The sequence below is a fragment of the Amphiura filiformis genome, chromosome 20 (genome assembly GCF_039555335.1).
Source record: "Amphiura filiformis chromosome 20, Afil_fr2py, whole genome shotgun sequence".
Classification (NCBI taxonomy): Eukaryota; Metazoa; Echinodermata; class Ophiuroidea; order Amphilepidida; family Amphiuridae; genus Amphiura; species Amphiura filiformis.
The window spans coordinates 10,311,289-10,329,083 of NC_092647.1; the positions used below are offsets into that span (position 1 = coordinate 10,311,289).

At 36.6% G+C, this 17,795-nt stretch overlaps 1 protein-coding gene across 1 annotated transcript in view; it reads right to left on the reverse strand.

Moving 5' to 3' along the window:
- LOC140142550 (riboflavin kinase-like) overlaps positions 1-17,781 on the reverse strand; it is a 28,311-nt gene extending 10,530 nt beyond the window's left edge. Inside the window, 3 exon segments of the mRNA XM_072164545.1 lie at positions 2,930-3,036; positions 3,039-3,080; positions 17,522-17,781. Coding sequence (XP_072020646.1) covers positions 2,930-3,036; positions 3,039-3,080; positions 17,522-17,639 — 267 coding nt within the window. The 5' untranslated portion in view covers positions 17,640-17,781.
- Between the last annotated feature and the right edge of the window lie 14 nt (positions 17,782-17,795).

Consider the following 17,795-nt stretch of genomic DNA (forward strand, 5'->3'; position numbering starts at 1 on the left):
GTCCTTATGAAAAAAAATCTACTATCTACAACATAGACCCACGTCTACACTGATCCAAAGTGAAAATGTTCCAGTACTAAATTTGTGATTCCGAATAAATCACTTGAGCAAAGACATTCAAGACTTTTGTTTACTTGTATAAGTTCAAGTTGTATTTCAATTATTTCAAAGAAAGTCCCAAATACTACACTTCCTTTTCATGTTGATCCAAGATTTTCCATTTCCTTATTAAAAAGCTCCTTCCATGTTGGCAAGACGTCATCGATTTCATAACCAAAATATTTTACCAAATCTTAAGTGGGTGGATTTGTAAATCATCTGCATGACCCAGCACTTCAATTATTTGCATTAGCCAGCATCTGAGACTTTACACCATCTCTGCTTACATCACACTGTCTCCTCTTCACTATATAAGCCAAAATGGCCTCATTTATCATGACAAAGTTCCATAATCTCAATTCAGCAAACATAGCCTGAAAGTTGACCTGGAGTTGTGGAGTATGAGTTTTTGTACCCAATACATTTAAAGGTCACTAAATACTGCACAAGCATATTGGGGTTCAAGAATTGTGCCCTTGGGGATTGGAATGTATGAGGATCTGAAACATGCTCATCTACCCATGGCACAGTTCCTTAAACCCAACATATTTTCATATTATAACAGAATGACCGTTGGATGTGTTGGAGACAAACACTCATACTCCATGACTCAAGGTCAATTGTTTTTGAGATGTGATAGTTATGGAGATTACTAGTGAACTGTGCCACTGGGAATGCAACTATTGTTGAGTGTTATTTGACTCAATTGCAGCTAACATGCGACACGTGCCTTCCAAATATAATCAATGCTAAGCTATTTATTTTCACTTTTCCACTGTTTGGAGGTCATAACTTTGCTTTTATAACAATCACAGCTAACGTGTGACACGTGCCTTTCCTCCCAATACAGATGACATGCTACCTATTTATTTATTTTCACTTTTCCACTGTTTGGAGGTCATAACTATGCTTTTACAACAATCACAGCTAACGTGCGACACGTGCCTTTCCTCCCAATACAGATGACAGGCTATCTATTTATTTATTTTCACTTTTCCACTGTTTGGAGGTCATAACTATGCTTTTACAACAATCACAGCTAACGTGTGACACGTACCTTTCCTCCCAATAAAGTCTTAAAGGAAGTGTAAAATAATATGTATTGCAGTGAAGGGCAAGTCATTAAAATTGTCATTACAGGGCCTACTTATGCAATGAAAACTTGAGCAAAAACATATGGCAAACAGCAGTATTAGTTGAAGCCCCATTCAAATAGATACATGTACCTACCTTCTCTATTGTGGAATAGCAGGATCCATATTTTTTCAGTTTTATTAAAAAAACCTGCAGCATACTCTTAATTAATACATTGATCTTGCAGCAAATGGTCGAGTCATAAAAGACACCAATAATAACATAATATTTCCATGCAATGCAGGTGGTGGCCGCATTGCATTCTCTAAATTCAGTATATTTTCATCGTCAACCGTGTAATTGAATGGGATTATTTTGACATTTTAAAATGCTTGAAATATCACAAACAAATAGGCATATGTTGATAAATAATATAAATACAAGCTAAAACCGTTGGGGTTCGATAATCGAACCCCACAAAACTAACCGAGTATATGGAAAATGCCATACGGCCGGGCGGTTTCACAAGTTGCCGGCTCGATCATGTCATCCACCGCCTGATGCAATGTATGTCTTGCACTTATTGAATTTTAATTCAATAAGTTCAATTCAATTTTTTAAAAAGGCCAATAAATTAAAACAGACGTTTTGGGCATGTTCACCCGCCCGAGAACAATCATAGCAAAATCTGGTTGACTTTTAAGATTTTCCGAATGAGCAAATCGCTGTCTGCTGATAATGCCTCTAAATGAGAGGAGATTTATTTATTTTCACTTTTCCACTGTTTAGAAATCATTACTTTGCTTTTAAACTATCACAGCTAATGTGTGACACGTGCCTTCCTCCCATGGCAGGCAATTTATTTCTGGTAATCACTTTTCCACTGATTTGAATCCATTATTTGCAATCAATGTTGACACCTGTACACTTTTCATAATCAATTGTGTTTTCTTTTCTGCTACTTTCAAGATTACCTTTTCACTCTCTTTTATTATTAACCCTCTCCATGCTTGTGTCGACTGCAAACAACAAATTTCAAATTTTCTTTAAAAATTCAAAATTGTCAGAATTATACATTTTCATGATCATATTTGGAATCAGCATGAAAAATGCATTAAAATGAGTACAAACAAGCCTAGTATTGGTTCAGTGGTTCTTGAGACAGCTCTTGATATTTTGAGAAAATATCACAAAACTTGGTACTTTTTATGCTGAAGCATATGGCCAGAATGCAGAGCATTAAAATAACGGGTGTAGATAAATCAGAATCTAAACATCTATTTAGACAGGATGTGAATACTTAGGTGATGGTATCTACAGGGTTCTAGCTATGCGGGTTGGCAAAACTTTGAAAACAAACAAACATTTTGAGAAAAATTGGTGAAACTTGTGTTAAAGTTGGCCCACAATCTGGGCCTTAGGTATAGAAAATTAGAAATAGGTCCCACATTTGTAGAAAATTGGTATATAATGTGCCCACCCTCAACCATGGTCTTGGTCTTGAACTAGGTGGTCTCGGTCTTGGGTCTCAGATTGCCTGATCTCGGTCTCAGGCCTGCTGGTCTCAGATAAGCCATTTTGACTAAAAACAGTGGCGGCACCAGAATTTTTTTTTTTCTGGGGGCATGGGGGGGGGGGCAAAGTGAATTTCCGGGGGGAAAAATCGACAAATATTATGCAAAATTGCAGCAAAAAGAGGAAATGTACGTAATTTGGGACGTTTTGCCTCAAAACTGGGGGGAAGAAAAATACTCACCATGGATTTCTTTTCATTTTTATAATACGGATTCCATCCAATACTCATACACATTTTATGTACATCGCCACCGTCCACTGCAGCCCAACCATAGTACACGCCTGTCAGAAATTCCCTGGTAATTTGTCCACTACATCTTCTGGATAATTTGCTGTAAAGAGAGAAAAGGTTTTACACAATGTATGTGTACATTAATTAAATATCAAACGCACATTCAGTACATTGGGGAAAGGCGACATACAAAAGAACATAATGTTCTACAGTTAGACAGACTTACCAAGTACACGTAGGGTTGGTTGGTGAATGGTTGGGATTGTATTTTTTTGGGAAGAGGCTATAATTGAAGACCAAATTAAAAAGACCATTTCGCGGTGCATGATTGGTTGCTGACCTGCGAGTATAAAACCATTTAGTCTACACTCATTCTGGAATAGTTATATAGGTAGTTCTCAACTTGCCTGCTTTCGTGATTGATCCCACCCCACCCCACCGCACCCTACTCCAGTTACACTATTCCAGTCACCCTATCCCACCCCACCTGACTCCACCCTACCCCGCTGCCCTACCCTTCTACATGTACATGTTTAACCCCCACTGCTCTACCTGACTCCCTAAAACTACCAACTCATACCACACCCCACCCCTTCTTATCCCACTACTCTCACCACCCTAGTTTTCAATTGCCTGCCTGCATCAAATGTTTATGCTTGCCAAAATTGTCAATTGATTTTATTTTGAACAACATGCATTTTTTATTTTAAGATTCTGTACCAAACCCAGCAGTAAAATCCCTCTTGTCCTGATGATGATTTTATCAGTTTCAACTTAACAGAGCTCTATTAACAGGGGAGGCATGGGTACCCTGCTATAAATAACTTTAAAAAGGCAAAATTATTACACAGGGCCGTAGCACTAGCAAGGTTGAAAAATGTGGGGCGGCCATGACAAATGTGGGGCGGCCAAAATGCAAATATATGCCCAAATTAAAATAAAGATATAAAGAAAAACATAACAAATTTCTCAAAAAGTGGGGCGGCTATGGCATCCTTGGCTGCCCCGCTTGCTACGGCCCTGTTATTACACATTGGAGGATTTCTGATGTTATGATAAACAATATTTAAAATTATTATTTATATTCAGGCTTTTGAGTGATACAATAAAACTGTATATTGTACAATATTTTCAAAATACCCGGATGCAATACAATATTTCTTTAATATTGTACGCGTATCGCGTACGCGTTACCATGGTGACGGCACCAACACGCGTCATGATACAACAGCACAACAATACACTACAGACATCGTGAACGGCTCACAGGAGATTTCGTACTGTATAAACAAGTAAAATCACAATTCGCGGCAATTCTGGATGATGATAACCTTAGGAAATATAATCCACATCTACAAATAAACATATATATAATTATTCCGAAATTGTCTTTGGAGAGTAAAGAGCAGAAAACAAGAAGATCCAAAGGTAAGCTTACATTACAATACATATTGGTTAAAGGCTAGGTAAGCTTAAATTTTCATTTTAGCGCATAGCAAAAGCCTGATATAAATAATAATAATAATATTGAATGGCTTATTTTTGTTTGATACAAGAATATATTGCACTTGATAGAAAAATATTGCAGTACTCGTCTTCGACTCGTGCAATATTTTTCTATCTCGTGCAATATATTCTTGTATCACACTAAAAGCCATTCAATATTATATAAGTATTTGCAGACGGAAAAAATATTTATTGAAAGAAATGTTTACAATAATATCACAAAGTTAAACAAAATTTGCTGCACAATCTGGTGTCGTTTACCGCCTTTTACATTTAAAATGTACCGCATAAAAATACTGCCGCCGTGCAGAAGGTCACTTCCAGACTTCCTGTCTACAAGCTGTTATGGCAGCACTGAGGTGACCAGGTGCGTATTTATAAATATGCATAAATTTATAAATATAGTTGAAGTACACTGTATTTATCAAGCATGTTCTAAACTAATACAACACCCAGTACAATACATGAAGTTTGGGGTTAGGGTTAGCATTTGGGCAAAATAATTTATGCCCCTTGAGGCAAAATATTCATTGCAGTTCTGAGCTTGGCGTGACAATGATAGACTTGCCATGATCATGAAGTTAAATGAAATGTTAACTGTGCATGATTTTGTTATAATTTGCAAGCTATGAGGCTAAGCAAAAACAAATTATGTCTCAAAGCACATGAATGCTGAATGCATTTTTTTCTAAAGATTTTTTTTATTTTTTAAAGATTTTTTGAAAATTTTTAAAATTAAGATGTCATTTGTGAGTGTTTTTAAACACTCAAAAATGACATCTTAATTTTAAAATTTTTCAAAAGAAAGTACAGCATAAAATTGTGGTTGATTTACACAACTGAAGTAGGAATATCAATTGTTTTATACCTAAACAATGCGAGTATCAAATCAATTAACTTTTCTTCCAAATTTGTCTGAGAATAAAAAAAAAAAAAAAAAGCAAATAAAAAATAAATTTGCCATTTCAGCTGACATATACATGAACGTCCTAAGAAAAATGAAAGCGCAAGCAGCAGCTTTGAGACATAACAATTTCTTTTAGCCTGAAGGATTCATGAAATTTTCATGCAAATTTTATGTGTACATGTATGTCTATGTTTTTCTGGTCAATAAAACTGAACCTGAAGTATTTCCTCAAAGCATTCAATGCTATCAATCTTTAATCCTCAAAAGATTGATGATATTGAATGTATTTTTAACAACAAAACTAGTTTGATAAGGTTATAAATGTTGATTACATGCTCGTTTAAACATCAATGTTAGTGTTACCATGGTTACCTGCTATTTTTGACCCATTTCCAACAGCAGGGAGGGGTCAGCTATGAAACAAAACTATTAACCTCCTATCCTATGTGCTTTTGGCCCCTGAACATGTTTAAAACAAAACTGCCAACAGGTTACATACATGTAGGAGGTTTTGCTTTAAACATGTTCAGGGGCCAACATATGGGTTGGGATTCCGAAAGGTGGTTTAAACCTAGGTTTAGCTAAACCCAGGTTTAAACCTAGGTTTAAACCAAAGTTGCGTTTCCCGTAGCTGGTTTAAGTTAAACCTGGGTCTAAAGCTGAGTACTAAAGTCGCAAAAGCCGGGTCTAACTTAAACCTGGCAGGTGGTAGGTTTAAGTCCAGGTTTAAGTGCATTTGTCTGCATGCCAACCACTGAAGCCTGCTTGTTACGGAAGCGGACCACTGCAATTCGTGGTATTTGCAACTGGAAAAATGTGCCACAGAACCAATTTGTGGAAGTCATAATAAAAGGATTACGTTCCATAATGAATAGAGAAGAGTTGTGACAATTGTAACCAGAGTTTGAAAGCGGAGGTGATCGGCCAAGCTTGTACACAGCTGCAATCATGGGCATGGCAGTGGCAGTACAATACACGGCAGTGACAGTCATACCGATACCGGTACTCACGGCACAGTGCAATAGCATAGGGCAGCGTCATGACAGTGAAGGTAAGAAAGGTCGGCTTATTCGTGACATATTAATACTGTTTTACCACCTAAAAGCCCCTATATAATGCAAATCACTCATTTATATTGGTGACGATTTTAGGCTGTGGTATTGTTTTAGTCAAGCTTAGGAATCGATTAGGTTAGGCTTAACAAATTACATGTTAATACCGTGTACAGGAGAATAGCTGCCCTAGCCGAGGCTTTGTGGATTTTTATCAGCAAACGAAGCTCGCACAAAGCCTTTTCAATGTTCCCTTGTAAGTCCGGGCTTTTTTCCAATGAGTTTCAGCTTGAAATGAAGCAGCTTGAAATGAAGATGTAAGGACTCAGGAGTTTAATACTCACGGTAGAGTGATGTCGTGGTGTTAGAAGCCGTGTAGAAGAAGTAAAACGTTTAGGCCTACCCCATCAGGCGGCCCTGGCCTGGTCATGATGGTCCTAGCTGGCTAGCCTAGGGCTTAGGATATCATGGGATGGGCTGTAGCCATGGTAGCCTAGGCAAAAACTGTATCAGTACCGGTACCCACTAGACAGATATTTTCCGTAGGCCTATGTTCTTCAAGATGTAGGATTTTGTCTATGTAAATAATAGGTCAAGGCTTCAAGTTCAAGCTTGGTAGTGGAACATCCTAGGCCCTAGCCTTAATACCGGTCTGTACCATTTATTGGGGCATAGGCCTATGGCATAATTATGTGATGATATGCCTGCCCTACATAGGCCCTATGTTTACAGGCTGGCTAGGCCTGGACTCAGGCTGTTCCAGGCTTATTATTGAACTTGAAGCTCTGCCTAATTAATTATTTTAATATGAAATCTAGGCCTACCGTTTGTTTAATATTTTGTCGGACTCGTGCTAGAGCATTTATCAGGTCATCGTGGTATAACTGGTGGGCCTACTAGGCTTTGGTTTGGTCAAACATTGCTCATCATTCCTGTGACTGATTAATTTTATTGAATTCTCAGTGCTCACTGAAGTATATTTTTAGATACCATCATGATCATGTAGGCCTAAATATTACTACAAATTGCAAATTTTAAATGCATGAAACTCTGCGACTGATTAACAGCAGCACAAAATAAAATGGTATGCTTTGTTTTGTTTTTTTTTTTTTTTTCCCGGTTTACAGGTCAAACTGTCAATGTCATGTCAAGAGGAATGTTTTCTAATCTGAGTGATGATTCCCATGCACCATAACTTGAGGTTATTTTGGTAAGTTTAAAAGTATGGCAATGTAGGTATGAGGTAATTTACTGCCCCATTCCACAAAAAAAAAAAGCACTGATTTTATTGGATTAAAAAACCCATCAAGTCTGACAAACGAAACATAGCTAGCTCAATCGTAATCATTCATTTGGTACTGACTGTAGATATAAATAGAAAACGTTTACTATTGTACTAATTTCTTGGGGGGAAAAGCCAAAAACATGTTTTCTGACAATCGAGTCACAATTTAAATCAAATACTTGGAACATGTCTAAGCATTCAAAATCTTGAGTATATGCCACAATTTTGCTCTAATTTTTACTTTTTGTGTGTTACCTTTGAAACGATTGGTTAAAAGAACAAAACATGCTTTTTCCAAAAATTAGAATGCATAAATTTAAATTAGACTTCGTACAAATCTTTATACTTTTTGTTCATGAATATGATACCAGGCCTAGTAAAAGAAACATCTCAACAGAAAACAGCAATAATTTTATGAGAAAATTATAAATTTTCTTCACATGCCAAAATCTCAAAATTGAGAGTGGGGGTGTGTGTGTGGAGGGGGGGGGGGGGGCAGAGTTGGATATAGTTCTAATTCATATTTTAAACATACTATTTTTTTTTCTTTCTTTCATTACAGAACAATCTACATGATGAAGTAACCGCGATCCCCGGCTGAGATCCACTGGCCATCAAAGTTAGGACCACAGAATCGATATCGATGAGCAGTACAACCACAAGTGTTATGAAACTTTTTACCTTGCTAAATGTTATAGGCCTTTAACATGTTTAAGCCTAGTGTAACACAAACATGATAACATATGAGACTTCTGGTATCGATATTATTACTCCGGAATACTAGTTTGTGTACACTACTCAATGGAAATGAAGACAAGTTTTGTATGTTGCACGTTTTACACACTATCGTAATTATTATTAAGTCTTAGAAAGGTATTAATAATTTTAAACATGTCCTTTAATAGGTAACATGGTCTTCACTACTTTCCTATATGAAACCAGTACGGGCGTCAACCCCTGGAGGGGGACATAATATCAAATGTCCGAGAAGGCCTATGCCCCCTTCGCATTTTGGTAACTGAATCAATATAGTACCGGGGTAGTCTACAGTATAATAGCCATTTTGAGATATGCATAAAAATAATGTAAAATGTCCACCAAATGACTTCAAAATTTGGACATTATTTTGCTTTTTTTTTTCAACTTCTGAAGGGGCACATCCCTCCCCGGGGCGACCACTCACATAAATGGTCTGCACGCATGCGTGACCAAAAAAACAAGAAAAAGGGGGTGTTTTTTTAGGCAAGGCAAGTTACGTGAGTGACGCATGCAGGGTCTAAAAAACACTGATTTTCTGCAACTGAACAACTTGTTTAGGGTACCTTTTCAAATATTTGGTAAATTACAAGCCCAAAAAGTGTACATTTCTTCATTTTTACTAGGCAAAAAACTCATTAGGGGGTAAATTTTATATTAAATTATAGGCCCTAGATTTGCTGGTAGGGGGTTTAAAGAAAATTTGGTCACACATGCGTACACTATCATACTTGAGTGTCCCCCAGGGCATCCCTCTCATACGTGCGGCGCTGACATATCTTTTCACATCCGTGCCCCCTCCTCCATTTTCAGAACAGATCGACGCCCATGACAACCCAGCAAACACAAAAACCTTTTCAAAACGTTTTAAATAAGTTATATTTTGACTTTTGGTTTAGGTAAAAACGTTTTAATAACATTAAAATGGCGGGTTATATAAAGGTCATGATAACGTTTTAAAGCGTTTTGTATGAAAACACACTACAAAAAAAATTTTTACCAAATATTGTGTCAATACAGCAAACACAGAAATGTTTTTTCAAAACCTTTTAATAAAATTTAAATGTCGGGTTATATAAAGGTCATGAAAAGGTTTTTAAAACTTTATTGAAAATATTTTGGACAAACATTTTTCGCACAATATTTTTTCAACCCCAAAATAACATTCTGTTTAGAATGTTTTGTATCAAGTTTTCAAGAATGTTTTTGGAATGTTATTAAAACGTTTTTATACCCTTTATATAACCCGACATTTAAATGTTTTCTGTACGTAAAAACATTTGTGTTTGCTGTGCAGTAGATTACCAACAAATGTTATTTAATGTTATGAAAACGTTTTATACCCTTAATATACCCGTTATGATAACCCGACATTTAAATGTTATCCGACAACCTTTTATAACCTTTTGCGAATGATGTCGAAAACGTTTTGTGTTTGCTGGGAACAAACCTCTATGCTACTTGAACATGTTGAACGAATTCATTCAATGTTATTATTTAATGTACAAGGTGGTTAAAAATTACTTAATCACTATTTGAAGTGATGGATTATGTATCATGTTTAACATTAATAATAAAATAAATATGCTACACAGTTTGTACTTTTATTATAATAGGTCAGTGTTTTGTTTTAATATTCTAAATCTAAATTATAGCTATTTTATGCCTGCAATAGGATACACCAGGCATCTTCAATTATATAGGCCTTACCCTCCGCGCTGTCCGTAAAAGAGAGAACCATGTGATGATGCCTCCTCGATGAGTTGTAAATGTCATGAACGAAATAAACGGACAGCGCGGAGGGTATTCCGTAGGCCCAAATTATACTAACCTTGCGGAAATTTCCAAACAGCGTGCCACTTTGAATGCCCCTCTCAGCCTGACAAAAATTGCTTGCCCCTCTCGGCCTGCTAAAAAATTGCTTGTCTCTCCCCCCCCCCCACCCCTTGGCCAGCCAAAAACATTTGCGTCACACCATGTCAAACTTGTGGGAACCCAATTTGCAAATTCGAGCGCAGTGAGCATATTGGTCATGTGAAAAACGGAAAGAACGTTTTCATACTCTGCGGGATAAGCCCCTTTTTGAGCGTGCAATGTGCAAAAAATAGCTGGGTAAAATATGCTTGCTCTTCTCTTTGGCTTGCCAAAACAGCCCCCCATTTTACCCTCCCCAGGCTTCATAATTATTGCACCGGTATTATGTGAAATATCAAGAAATGAAATTTAAAAAAAAATACCATTTCAGCTTAATCACTGTTAGGCCTACAATGATGCAACGTGAGTGTTGTTTAAACTTGGGAAAATCATAGTAAAATAAGACTGAACTTTCGTGGATTATAGATCTCCGTATACATGGTATATGGTAAAAAAATAAAAATCATTTTCATCAATAAACTCAGAAACATGAAAAAGATAACAACTCTAGGCCTTACTAGCCGCTATTTATTCACAATTTCCCACACCAATGCCTATTATAGCCTTTCAAATAAATTGGAACATCATACCCATGCACAAAGTTCCGTGTAATATGCATAAGAGCATACACCACAGTTAGTACTATGCGGCTACTGAAACCAGGTCTAAGTTTAAACCTAGGTTTAAACCCAGGTCTAACTAGTCCGAGCTTTGAATCAGTAAAAATAACTTAAACCTAGGTTTAGGCTTAAGCCGGGACTAGTTAGACCCAGGTTTAAGTTAGCACCGGTTTAAGTTAAACCACCTTTCGGAATCCCAACCATGAGGTTTTTCCTGCCCAACGATGATATGTTTATAGGACATCATTAATCTTTAATGAACATGAAATAAGAAAAAACAAACAAATCTACCCCTTTTAAGGAGAAATTTTTTCCTGGTTTCTAGTTGAGTGTTGTGTCTGAGGAGGGGACTTTAGGGGATAAAGCCTGGGTTGGGTACTCAACACCCGGGACTCAATACAAATACCCATACAGGTCTGCTCCCCCAGAAAGAACATCTGTTTTTGGACTGTGAAGCTCTCAAAGCCCCTGAATTTTGACCAAAAGAGAGCACTGAAAGAAACTTGATTTTGATAATTTCAGCTCTAATAGACCCCTAAATTGCTCATTCCTCACATGTTTTGGGTTTTTTTTTCAGGCGATTGTCAATCAGAAAGATCAGAAAGACCCTTGATTTTGACTATTTGCAGCTCCAAAATACCTCCTTTTACTTGTTCACAGCTCTAAAAGACCCCTTTTTACAGCTACATGTATGCTATCAATTCCAATAACCCTCCACCTCAAAATTCCAGGGGAGCATACCCACCAAAAATGTATGATGTGCAGTGGCGGTGCCACAGGGGGGGGGGGCATGAACCCCAGTCAGAACTCTTGCCCCCCTGTTGCCCCCCCCCCAGTAAAAACCAAAAATTACGAAAATTTCCACTTTTTACGGCATTTTTGCACAAAATTTGTTGATTTTGCCCCCTCCCCCCTGAAATTCATGTTTCCCCCTCAATGCCCCCCCTCATAAAAATTCCTGGCGCCGCCACTGATGATGTGCCCCTCCCCGGGCTAACGTTCCCTTGTTCAGGAGAGCTGTTCATTTTACACCTGGGTGGAATGGAACAAGCAATTTATATCTTGCCCACAGACACAACACTTTGGCCCTGCACTGACAGGGTTTGAACTACTCCTCTTTTCTCCAAACGGCAAGAGTTTCTAGAATGCTGCTAAAATAAGAAAACTTTTAATGCTAATTTATTGCACATTCTAGTGAAGCGTGTTGACTTAAATTGCTCTGGTACTAATGGTAGTAGGTTTTAATCTGTAATGATACAGGCACATGTATTTCACACCATTACAAGTGAAAAGGGTGCTCTGTGCACTTTGTTGTCAATAGGCTCAGCTGACTAGTTCAGGAATAGATTACAGGAGTGGTGCTGCAGAATACAGTGGGCCCATTATCTTTTAACTATCTATATGACGCTATCTTGATGTCCATGCACAAAACACAATGTGTTGATATCTGGTCATGTTTTTTGAGGTAGGACCTATAATTGTGTCACATCTTGCAATTTGTCAAAAATCAACTCCTTTTTTGTATTTCTGATTATATATTTCAAAAGATTTTCACCAAAGCTATGCAAAAGTATAGATTTTTAGAAAGCATAGATTGTGAGGAATGCAAATCTGAAGTTTGAATGGATATCCAGGGTGTGCCAAAAAATATACAGGGTGATTCCAATGAAAAATACCTAAAAAATAACATTTCTTTACCACTCCATTATTTCTACATTATACTGGAAAAAGAACTTGATATTTGGAATGTACACAATTAGTCCTTTCATTATTTATATATAGATTGCACTGTGCACTATATTTGTTTTAAAGCCCATTGTGTTATACAGAGTGTGAAATAGTTGTACTTTGAATTGTTTAAAGTTTAATGTAAAATTTCCCTTAGCTAAAACTGGCATTAATTGTAGCATTTTAGAAGCTGAAATTAATGTGTATCGCAGTACTACTGTAGTGGCCCATACAAATTACCATGTTTTGTTCATAATATGGCTTAAAAAGGAAATATGATAGATGTACATGTGTACAATGTAGGCCTATGCGAGGAGAACAATATTTTCAAGATATTAATTTTTTAATTTTAAGTAAAAAAATATCAATAAATAAATGTTAATTGATGGGATGGGTTCCAAAAACTATGGCTCAATGTTTCAAATGAAGTTTTACATGTAACTGTTTGGCAGTCAATGCATGCTATGTGAAGGTGTTGCAATAATCGCAGTACTACTGTAGTGGCCCATACAAATTACCATGTTTTGTTCATAATATGGCTTAAAAAGGAAATATGATAGATGTACATGTGTACAATGTAGGCCTATGCCGAGGGAGAACAATATTTTCAAGATATTAATTTTTTAATTTTAAGTAAAAAAATATCAATAAATAAATGTTAATTGATGGGATGGGTTCCAAAAACTATGGCTCAATGTTTCAAATGAAGTTTTACATGTAACTGTTTGGCAGTCAATGCATGCTATGTGAAGGTGTTGCAATAATCATGTGTACCGTACATCAGTGATGAAGGGGTTAATTGTTTTGGGAAATTTGAAAAAGTGAAAAGAAGGTACAAATGTAGGAATATGCTATATTTTGAAACACATCATACGATAGATCGCATAATTATTTTCTATTTTACTCACATTATGAATGTATTATTTTCCATCAAAACAAAATGATATCACATCAAAAATATAATATGCAGGCCTGCACGCTGGCCTACCTCCTCTAAAACAATTAAAATTGACTATCATTGTTCATGTGCTTAAATTGTTCATCTGGTACAAATATTTTGGCAATTGCAGGGGGGGGGATCTGGACAAATAAAGGGGGGGGGGTGGCAATCTGCAGAAATGATTTCAAAACAGGCCATTTCAAAACTAGCAGAATTAAATCCCCTCCCCATTATAATGGTACACATAATTATTACACAACCCATAGATTAAAATCAAACATTTCTTACAACTTACAAGTCTGCTCTTTAAGCCATGATGCACTGCCACTGGTCTGCTTGAGTTGTTTCAAAGATCAAGATCATAAAAGGTGGCTTAATTTGAATGTGCCATTAACTCTGTTCATATAGATTGGGTGCCCCGCCTCCTAATCTTGATTGATCTCTGGAGATGAGTATGTTACTTCAATCAATACCAACAGGAAGTTAGTATCAACAGGAAAGTTGGAATCAACCACTGAAGCAGATCAGTGCATTATCTGGCTTATGAAAAGATCGGACCTTTATAGCTATTGAAACGTCCCATACCGGTACCGTATACATGTAGTACCGTAAGTGTTTCAAATGGACGAAATGTTTGATTTTTAAAATTACTGACAATCCTGATGAACTTAAGGGGGTACTACACCCCTGGCAAATTTTGTGCCTATTTGTGCATTTTTCTAAAAATTTATAACACATTGGTGACATGTTAGATATGTATATTATAGGGGCAAGGACTACAACTACTGTACTGAAAATTCAGCAACTCAAAGCAAGTAGTTACTGATTTATTGATCAAATATTGGTTTTCCCTCATTTTTGACTGTAACTCCACAACTGTTGTCTGTGCTGAAATAAAATTTCCAGTGCAGTAGTTGTAGTCCTTGCCCCTATAATATACATATCTTACTTGTCCCCAATGCGCTATAATTTTGGAGAAAACTGCAAAAATAGTCACAAAATTGAGTAGGGGTGTAGTACCCCCTTAAGAAAACCCATGTGGATATTATATGTGGTTGTAACAGGCACAAGCTATTGGGCTATTCCAGTTGAAATTCATACACCCCACATGAAAGACATCATCTTAATCTCCCACAAAGGGAGGTGTAGATTTTAAAAGTAGTCACTTCAGATAACTCATTTGAAATTCACATTTCACACTCCCTGTGTGCAAGGTCATACAAGGGGTGTATGGATTTCAACTAGTCTAGAATAGACCATTACATGTAATTACCTGTTGGGAATCCCAATTCTTTACTACCTCTGCCAAAGACTTTCACAACCGTACCACGAATGTAATAGGGTAAAAAGGGAGCCATTGGATCTTGTTTACAAACTGACATACTCTGCAAAGTTTTTCAAGGGTTGGCTGAAGCATCTGCAGAATTATAAATCTAAAAAACACCAAATAATCAGTTCTAAGTGTTGTATTCTTTTTCTTGAAACTCTGAATATGTATGACATGTATAAACCTGAGAAAAAAACTTCATCATGTAGGCCTACATGTAATGCAGAAGCTGAATAGCTTTGTTAGTTATGCAATGATTACCCATACATGTATCCGCAGGCACTTGCTTGAGAAGTCTGCTCCACAAATTTGCTCACCGATAGCTTCATATTCGAGGCTACAATGTAGAAACATTTGCATTCAAACTCTAGTTAATTCCCTGAAGCATGACACTAAGCCCCGGCAAAAAACGCAATCTCGGTTTTCTCGCCGCAATTCTTGCTATTGAGTAATTATCTCGCTTTTACAAGCAATAAAACAAGGTGTATTATGCCACAAAATCTTCCGAAAATCATTGAGTTCCATGCCGTGTTGACAATTCATGTCATCAAGTAAGCTTAAATGCACTCGCCAGGGTGTAGTTTCAGTGCTTAATTGGTCTCTAAAATGTCATGTCAAGGTAATTGAATACTAAATTATAGTAGTTTATTGTTAAATTTATTAAACTGAGAAAGGATTTATAATGTAAACAAGATATTGAGGTGGAAATAATTGAATTTCTGTTTACGTTTTTTGTCCTTTGATCTTGAGTCGGGCGCCGTGTTTACATACATTGGACTGCTTAGACTCCCAGAAGGCAGTATTTTGTTTTATTTAATTTTTAATTGTTCAATTTTGGCGGCGATTTTCCGGGAAAATCTTGTTTTTTAAAGCAAATTTGGGGCAAATCTCGCTTTTTATTTTTTCATATCTCGTTTTTTGCCTTTAAAAATGGTGTTTTTTGCCGGGGCCTACATGACACCATGGAAGTTCAGAAGTAAACACAGCCAATGAAATTGCACTTCAACAAATTCAAAATAAGCAAATTTCACTCATAGCATTGAAATTTTCAACGTTGTCCGACCGAAAAACGATTAGCAACGTACTCTAGCATCAAATGCGTAAAGTATATGTGACACGATCAAGGGGAATGAGTCGGATGTCGCTAAAATTGATTTTGAGATATTGGCAAAAGAGTGTTAAAATTCTTTTTGTTTTCTAATATTGTTTTCAGCGATTGATAAAGTGACGTAACTTCGCAAAGAAAAGTCGTATCAACTTGGCGTTTTCAGTTTCTGAAAGCTCTAAATGTCCTCTTTAGAAACATGTAAAACTCATTTTCGACCAGGGTCGATATGTGACTCATTCTCCTTGATCATGTGTGCATGGAGTTCTCAAGAAAGACTGATCCAACAACGGTAGCCATGCACTGCAGCTAGCAGCTACAATGAATAAATCTTATCTAGCTAAATCTAAATTGATATTGTGGGAATTATTTGTGCAAAGTTAAAGGGCAAAGCCAATGAAGCATAAAGGGGTGGTGCTTGAGGACAGTGACAAGATATGCATGACTGCATCTGATATTGGTCATTGACATTGTGACATCAACTTGATCAAGTCAAGGTACAGGACGAATGAATGAAATATAGGTATGAGCATGATGAGAGACAGTAAAACACATTTGCTAAACACAAAATGGCCTAAACCGGGGCCCAAACACAATATATTACATAAAAATTTTTGACAGCTAGCTCAAGGAAACCTACATATGTTGTCTATACTTCTGACCCAAATATATGATTTTTTATGGTGATGAGACAATCGCACATGGAATTTTAGAGGGATTTTGATAGCAGTTCCACATAGAAAAGCTGCTATTAAAAAGGTTATCAGTTTTGGCTTTCTTTTACTTTACTCAAGTCAAGGCTGTAATTTGATATATAAGGCAAAATAAAAAAATAAACATGTTTCACGTCCCCTCCCGCTTCCTTTTTTGAGGTTTCCTCAAATATATTTTTATTTTTTGAAATTCAGTTATAACTTTTCAAAAAATATGTCTAGGAAGTTGGAATGCTTTCTATAGCCTTGTTAAGATACAAGAAACATTTTAGGAAGGTTTTGTGATCATTGGAGGGGGTGTAACTCTCAGAACAACAAATAAAAAAGGGCCTCCTCCTTTTTCCAGGCATTATTGTATACGCTAAAACATCTCTAAGTATGGGTATTTTACACCAATTTTGCGATAAAAATAGAAAATAAAAAAGCCCCCCTCCTCCTCCTTTTTTTCAAAAACCCGGACGTGAAACATGTTTTATTTTTTACTTGGCCTAAAATAAAAATGATGTAGTTTGATGGCAAATTTGAATTTACCTTTCATACGGTACCTATGAAATAGCAGCATTATCATAGCAATTCATGACTTTGCCAAACTTGCTTGCTAAACACTGATTAGTACACACTGATTGGTAGCAATCAAAGTCATGAAGTGAACATAACAACTATTAAAAAACCGGAAGGAAGCTCTTACCTGTGGGAATGCCCAATTCTTTACTTCCTCGTCCAAATCCTTTCACAACTTTTCCTCTCGTAAAGTAGGGTAAATGAGATGCCATTGAGGACGATAAACGTCTACATGTATTAAACATATATATGAGCAAGGTTAAGCACTATTGACAAACTGACATGTTCTATAATAACTGGTAAAATCGATCAAAAGCTTACGCTAGCTGGGGACGAAATGTCTAGAAAACACCGGCCCACCAGTTTATGTACACATGTAATCACCGTATCTTCCATAATTT